Source organism: Abramis brama, assembly GCF_963993115.1.
Source record: "Abramis brama genome assembly, chromosome: 16".
Classification (NCBI taxonomy): domain Eukaryota; kingdom Metazoa; phylum Chordata; class Actinopteri; order Cypriniformes; family Leuciscidae; genus Abramis; species Abramis brama.
Genome location: NC_139978.1, coordinates 5165063 through 5173418, shown reverse-complemented (window position 1 = coordinate 5173418; position 8356 = coordinate 5165063). Strand labels below are relative to the sequence as shown.

General features: G+C 33.1%; 1 protein-coding gene across 1 annotated transcript; it reads left to right on the top strand.

Annotated features, from left to right (window-relative positions):
* Window positions 1-1425: 1425 nt before the first annotated feature.
* On the top strand, window positions 1426-6291 carry tgoln2 (trans-golgi network protein 2). Its single transcript, XM_084087289.1, has 4 exons — window positions 1426-1574; window positions 3501-4492; window positions 4584-4667; window positions 6073-6291. The coding sequence occupies exons 1-4, from the start codon at window positions 1526-1528 to the stop codon at window positions 6073-6075; spliced, it is 1128 nt and encodes a 375-aa protein (XP_083943415.1). The 5' UTR covers window positions 1426-1525; the 3' UTR covers window positions 6076-6291.
* The last annotated feature ends 2065 nt before the right edge of the window (window positions 6292-8356 follow it).

Sequence of the window (8356 nt, the reverse complement as noted above, 5' to 3'; positions counted from 1 at the left end):
ATGATATAATATAATATAATATAATATAATATAATATAATATAATATAATATAATATAATATAATATAATATATTGTTATTTTAGTTTGGAGGACAGAGATAATGATATAATATAATATAATATAATATAATATAATATAATATAATATAATATAATATAATATAATATATTGTAATTTTGGTTTGGAGGACAGAGATAATGATATAATATAATATAATATAATATATATTGTAATTTTGGTTCGGAGGACAGAGATAATGATGTAATATAATATAATATAATATAATATAATATAATATAATATATTGTAATTTTGGTTCGGAGGACAGAGATAATGATGTAATATAATATAATATAATATATTGTAATTTTGGTTCGGAGGACAGAGATAATGATGTAATATAATATAATATAATATAATATAATATAATATAATATAATATAATATATTGTAATTTTGGTTCGGAGGACAGAGATAATGATGTAATATAATATAATATAATATAATATAATATAATATAATATAATTATAATATAATATAATATAATATAATATAATATAATATAATATAATATAATATATTGTAATTTTGGTTCGGAGGACAGAGAGATAATGATATAATATAATATAATGTAAATTATAAGATGGCTTTGGAGATTGAAACCAACTGCTAAAGACACTCAAAACCATATAGCAGAGTGTTATTTTAGTTTTATTATAGTTTTATTCATATTTTAAATTAGCTTTTATTTTATATTTTTAGTTTTCTTGTTCATTTTAATAGTTCATGTTTTTAGTAACCTTAAGTCATTTTTTATCATTGTTATTATTTTTAAAATATTGCAATTTAGGTTTATATTTTTCTGTTTAGTTTTGCTTTTTATTTATTTCCAGTTAATAATTTTAATGATTCAATTTAAACTCATTTCAGTTTATTGGCAAGGCAACATTTCCAATTTTCATTAAATTGAGGGTTTTCAACCAATATTTAGTTTTATTTAACGATAATAATCCTGCCTAATCCTGTCACTCAGCTTGTGACAACTAGCCCCGGTCTCCCCAGTATATAGAGTAAATTAGAGGGTTTTTTTTATATATATATATATTTTTTTTTTTTTACCAAGGTATACGTGTTTAGAAATCAAACATGTAAACAATTAAGTATGAAATGTAAAAACTGTATCTATACAAACCTGCAGCGTTGAATTAAATCGCATTTTAAAAGCCATTCTCAATCTCAAATCTATTCTGAACAACTTTTTTTATGTTTCATTTTATTTTATTGAACAATATGTCATGTCCAAACAATATAGCAACAAAAATATATAATTACACTATATGACAATAGGATCCTTTCTTGAACTAGATCCGTCCCGGAAATCCAGTCCGCATGCTATTTCTCACCACGCGCACTGTGTGTAAACACGGAAGTCGCTCTTATTGAACCGGAAGTGCGTTGGCTTTCACTCCACTGTCATCGTTCAGTCTCGTGCCACTGAATTACAGTATCGCTGAATGAAGCCATGCTGCGCTTAACAACCCTGTGTTTAGTTGTCCTCTGCGTGTCTTGGGGTAAGTTAGTGTGTTCCTCTACTTATACTGCTAGTCAGATGATGTTTGTGAGATTGACTTAGATTGACGTGTTTACGTGTTAGCTCGTGACGTGTTTACTTGTGAATCACTTCACTGTATCCAGAAATCTGTGCGTTTACTTTGCATGTTAGTTAATTATTAGTCATCTAGAATACGAATTTCTCTCCGCGTTTGCAAATCCTGACAGCACGTTCTGTTGTAAACGTGGTCAAGAGTGTCACTGGTTAAACCACATTCCTGTTAGTGGAAATTATGCAAAGGAGTGATTGACTTCCTGTTTGAGGCCATTGTTTACACTTTGCGAAGTTGGGACGTGTTTAATATTGCCTGTGGAAACCCTGCCGAAAAAACAGCAAAACCTGCTGTGCTGGTCTGAGCTGGTTTAAGCCGGTCTCCCAGTATCAGAAATCCCCTTAAACCAGCCAATCTGATTAATGTCATTTAGGCTTAAGATAGCTATAAAGATATAGATCTAAAAATTGATCTCAATATTAAAGAATGGCAGAGTTCACACCACACCTGTAACGATATAGAGAAACGATATCGTTGGAATCACTTTCAGAACGATTTTATCTGATGAACGATAAAAACACTGACAGCCAATCAGAATCCATCCTGCTGTAACGAGCCCGAGCATTTAAAGAGACAGACGAGCACGCGCTTAGAATAAACAAAACAAATACAGACCTATTAATTTAATATACACACCACCAGTCAAAATTTTGGATCGGTAAGTTTTTTAATGTTTTTAAAATATGTCTTTCCTGCTCAGCAAGGCTGCATTTATTTGATTAAAAATACAACAACAATAACAAAAAAAAAACAGTAATATTGTTAAATATTATGACAATTTAAAATAACTGTTTTCTATTTTAATGTTTTAAAATATAATTTATTCCTGTGATCAAAGCTGTATTTCCAGCATCATTACTCCAGTCTTCAGTGTCACATGATCCTTCAGAAATCATTCTAATATGATGATTTGATGCTCAAGAAACAGTTATGATTATTATCAATGTTGAAAACGTTTTATTTTCTGGATTCTTTGATGAATAGATAGTTCAAAAGAACAGCATTTATTTGAAATAGAATCTTTTGTAACATTATAAATGTCTTTATTGTCACTTTTGATCAATTTAATTCATCCTTGATGAATAAAAGTTTTGATTTATTTTATTTCTTTCCCCCCAAAAAATAAAATAAAATAATTCCGACTGACCCCAAACTTTTGAACGGTAGTGTTTAATGTTACAAAAGCTTTCCATTTCAGATAAATGCTGTTCTTTTGAACTTTCTATTCATCAAAGAATCCTGAAAATTAAAATGTAAAAAACTGTTTTCAACAGTGATAATAATCAGAAATATTTCTTGATCATCAAATCATCATATTAGAATGATTTCTGAAGGATCATGTGACACTGAAGACTGGAGTATGATGCTGAACATTCAGCTTTGATCACAGGAATAAATTACACTTTACTAAATATTAAAATAGAAAAGTTAATTTAAATTGTCATAATATTTAACAATATTACTGTTTTTTGTTTTGTTTTTATCAAATAAATGCAGCCTTGGAGAGCAGAAGAGACTTCTTTTAAAAACGAAAAAAATCTTACCGATCCAAAACTTTTAACTGGTAGTGTATATAATATATTTTAGCTGGGAAGTCATCATGTATCTCTCAGGAAATCAGTTAGAAATGACAGACGGGTGGCACATTAAAAGAAAAAGCAACATGAAGTGTCTTAGTTCTGTGTTTCAGCTTCAGTGATTTACCTAAGTCTGAGAAACTCACCATTCATCCATAAGATATTCCCTCAGTGGGTGTGTTGATGACGCTATAGGCTTGAACGGTGTGCTAGCACAAGATTGTATTGTGATTCTCTCTCTTGTGGTATTTTTCAGTTTGCACCGGTCCAGTGCCAAGCAGTGAACCACCAGGCACAGAGAAGAAAACTACTTCACTGGACGCAGCAAATGGCAATAACCTTCCACAAACATCAAATAATAGCTCTGAAAATAAAAGTAATGACGACAGTGATGATCCAGCACCTAAAACACCTTCAAATGCTCAACCGGTCAAAGCTGAACCAGATGGAAATGGAGAAAATAAGACCTCACCTGGCAAGAATGAACCAGATAATGGGGGAACCGACCCTAAAGTGCCTGAAGAGGGTTCAGAAGACAAAGGGGGGGAAACAGCTGAACTTGATAAGAAACTTCCGGAAACATCTGATGGAAAAGACGGAAGTGAAGTAAAGATGCCGTCCACACCTGCCCAGAATAAAGTTGGTGAACAAAACAACCCTGAACCTGATAAACCTGATGAAGATGATGAAGATGATGAATCAAAGACAGACACAAAAGAGACGACTCCTGGAAATGGTGAACCAGCTAAACCTGCTATAAATAAAGATAAAGGAGAAAATGATCCAAACGACGCTAAAAAAGACCAAGAGGAGCCAAACACACCTGATCTTAATAAAGCAGGTGAAAAAGAAACGGGTAAAGATGAAACTGAACCAAATGTTGAAGACGAGGAGCAAACCAAAGATGAGCAGAACTCAAATGTTGATGAGAAAACCGACTCTGAAGGTGATGAAGGTGATGAGGAGGACCAGACCGAACCTGAGGCTCCTACGGGCAGCCAAGAGGGACAAAATGTAGATGATCCTGAGGAAGATGATGGTGATGATGGCAATATCGATACTGGTGATAATCCTTCAGATGACCAGGGTAAACCTGGCCACAAAAACCTGAACCTGGTAAAGGACAGAAAAGCAAATGAGGATGACGAGTTCAAGGAGAGCGCAGAGAGCAGCCACTTCTTCGCCTATCTGGTGTCGGCCATCATTCTGGTGGCGGTGCTTTATATCGCCAGCCACAACAAGCGCAAGGTTAGTGCGCCTCTCATCAGACAGAGCTTTTCCTGCTGCTTTTTAATGCCCAATGAAGTGACCGTTGTTCCTTTCACCCCCTCTCCTATAGATCATTGCTTTTGTCGTCGAGGGTCGGAGGTCAAGAGGCTCACGGAGACCCAAAACATCGGATTACCAAAAACTCGACCAGCATGTGAGTAGCGATGCGCGCACGCAGAGAGTTAACGCTTCTGTTAATGTTCATTTATTTTGTAGGCAAACGTTAAGTTGGATTGAGAAAGCCTAGCCGGAAAGTTTGAAGAAGCTTTAAAAGCTTGAAGGTTTTCAGTTTAGTTTAGTAGTTTTAAAAGCCAGCTAGCTAGCTAGATCGCATGAATTAACACTTTGCTAGCATGAATTACCTCATTACTAGCATGATTTAGCATGTTGTTAGCATATTTTAGCTGGAATTAACATGGTGCTAGCATTAATTAGCATATTGCTAACATGTTTTGCCACATTTAGCACATTGTTAGCAGGAATTAGCATGTTCCCAGCATGAATTAGCATGTTTAGGCAAACTTTAAGTTGGCTTGAGAAAGCCTAGCCGGAAAGTTTGAAGAAGCTTTAAAAGCTTGAAGGTTTTCAGTTTGAAATAGTTTAAGTTTTAGTTTAGAAGTTTTAAAAGCCAGCTAGCTGGCTAGATCGCATCAATTAACACTTTGCTAGCATGAATTACCTCGTTGATTTACCATGATTTAGCATGTTGTTTTAGCAGAAATTAACATGTTGCCAGCATTAATTAACATATTGCTAAGATGTTTTGCCACATTTAACACGTTGTTAGCAGGAATTAGCATGTTCCCAGCATGAATTAGCATGTACTGTATGTATGTAATTACTAATGTAATAATTAATGTATGTATGTAATTAAAAATTTAGTCTTTTTATAATTGCGAGTTTATATCTCGCAATTTTGACTCGCAATTCTGAGATATAAACTGACAGTTCTGACTTTTTTTCAAATTCTGATAAAAAATTAAAATAAATTGCGAGATAAAAAGTAGCAATTAGCTTTTTTTTCTTCTTTTTTTTTTTCAGACTTCCCAAAACGTAATAATATTTGTAAAAAAAATAATGTTTTATTTTGAAAAATATGTTTAGAAACTTTCGCATCAAAGTGTTCGAGAAAAACGTCACTTCTTGGTTACACCACATGACATTTTTGGAGAACTTTTTTTTTTTTTGAGAGAGAATTTTAAATATAATTTTTTCTTTTGAAAAATAATTTTAATGTGTTGTAAACTAGATTTTAAAATAATTTTTCCTTATCTTTATCATGGATGCTCTTGTTGTTTGTCGTTTAACCCAATGCATGTTTGACTCGGCTATGGCACGTATATAAAACGCATGATGTTACCTAATTAACAACTGCAACATATTATATCGTTCAAATGAAATCATAAGAACAACAGCCTGATTTTGCTCATGTAACTGATCAGAGTTAATCAAATAAAGCTGTCGAAAAAAGTTATGTAGAATTTTTTACCTCTTTGTAAATTGTACATTTTCTTCCTTTGAAAAATGACTTTTTGTGTCTTTTTTATTCTGTTTTGCAGTGAGAAAGTCCAGTCAGATGAGTGAGCAGGGGATGAATGGAAATATTTGAACTGTGATCTTGAAACTTGAATTATTAATAATGCGGCATATATTAACATTCACGAACGCTGTACAGCAGATCCTCACTAGCTCATCTAAAAGTGATGCTCATAGCATGTCAGGTATGTTGGAAACATAGATCTATGATAACTGGGGTCATGATCTTCATTCATTTAGTGTTACAAATACATAAATCAAATTCATAATACCGGTACTGTAGATGTTGGTTCAATCTGTGGCCTCTTTCTATTTAATAATCGAGCCTTTTTGGTGGAGTTTCCTTGTTTGTTTTTTCTTTTCTCACGTTATTGCTGGACGAGTTGTGTCATACAGAAGGAAACTGTGTGTATATTTTTGAGAGTGTGTTGGTTGTTGATGTTTAATGGGAAAATGGGAATGATTTATGAATCAGAATTGTTCTGTACGAGTTCTTGAAGCTGATCACACATGTGTAGGGCGTGTGAATTGCACTTTCTGTCGGTGTAGATGAGTGAAGGAGTGAGCTCTTGACATGCTCCTGCGTTACAGATATTCTACACACTAAGAATGACGATGAATCATCTTCACACAACTCAACAATAAGGATATTTTCAGTTCAGATTCACACACAAATATTAGTGCTGGGCAACGATTAATCGCATCCAAAATAAAGGTTTGTGTTTACATAATATATGTGTGTGTGTACTGTGTATAATTATTTTGTATATATGAATACACACACATGCATGTATATATTTAAGAAAAATTTGTTATTTATATATAAAATATTTATATATAATATAAATTATGTATATATACAGTATATACATGCAAATATTTCTTAATGCATATGTTAGTATTTATATATACGAAATAATACACATTACATACTCATATATTACGTGAACACAAACTTTTAATTTGCCCAGCACATATATATATTTTATGTTTATGTGTCATGGAGAAGTGTATTTATATTTTTCCATTAAACATTACATTTTCTTTAGCAAAAAAAAAAAGAACATTAATTTATGTTTTAAAGCAAAAAAAAAAAAAAAAAGACCTTTATAATGTCCAAAAAGCCTCAGAACGACCCTTTAAAATACTTCAGCCCTGATTCTGACAAGTTGCACTTTTCATTCATCAAAACGCCGTCCTGTTCTGGAGTAAATCCACCGTTCGGCTGACGAAGAAACAACATTCTTAGTGAATTAGTGTTCTTGTCAGCAGCCACTGATTCATTTAAAGATGTTTTTCGGTGTATAATAACCCGTGCTGGATTCATGGACGAGATTCTTGTGCCAAATCCAGACAATGCCCAGAAATGAGTAACAAAAGGACAGATGCGCATACACCCCTTGATCCTAAGAACGGGACATGGATATGTTATGGGGTGCCATGTTGTCCGCTATCGCACTCTCGCTGTGCCTACTGTGATGCCCGCTGTGTTCTCTGTGGAGCCTGTGATTTGACGTTTAACCGGTGGCTTTGCACAACCACTTTTCTTGAAATGAAGGAGCTATTTTGAATAATTATGTGGGTAACGAATGAGACGGGGTTTACCTTACCTGTTTACTGTGGTCTGTCTTTTACCACTATTGCAACCTTTTCATGAGTGATGTTCTTTCTACACTGAAAAGAAAACTGAATAAAGGTTTTTTCCTCTGACTCGTCTTTGTCACCTGAATATGGGGTTATTATTGTTAACAAAAACTGAAACTATTAAAAAAATTCATTGCTTGAAATAAAATAAACATTAACTGAAAAAAAAAACTTCATATTTCTATGGAAGCTTGTTTCCGCCACAGAATAAAACATTTTAAAAGATAATTGCGACTTTTTATCTCACAATTGTGAGTTTACAGTCAGAATTGCGTGAAATAAAGTCGCAATTGCGTGTTATAAAGTCGGAATTATGAGATATAAACTCGCAATTGCGAGAATTGCATGTTTATATCTCGCAACTCTGACTTTATAATATGCAATTGCGAGATATAAAGTCAGAATTGCGAGATATAAAGTCAGAATTGCGAGATATAAAGTCAGAATTGCGTGAAATAAAGTCGCAATTGCGTCTTATAAAGTCAGTTTTCTCGCAATTGCGACTTTATATCTTGCAATTCTGACTTTATAACATGCAATTGCGACTTTATATCATGCAATTCTGACTTTATATCTCACAATTGCGAGATATAAAGTCAGAATTGCGAGATATAAAGTCAGAATTGCGAGATATAAAGTCAGAATTGCGTGAAATAAAGTCGC

Coding starts and splice junctions, on each gene's coding strand:
- tgoln2 (XM_084087289.1), top strand. CDS start 1,526: ATGCTGCGCTTAACAACCCTGTGTTTAGTTGTCCTCTGCGTGTCTTGG. Junction 1,575..3,500: donor TGTCCTCTGCGTGTCTTGGG/GTAAGTTAGTGT, acceptor GGTATTTTTCAG/TTTGCACCGGTCCAGTGCCA. Junction 4,493..4,583: donor CCAGCCACAACAAGCGCAAG/GTTAGTGCGCCT, acceptor CCTCTCCTATAG/ATCATTGCTTTTGTCGTCGA.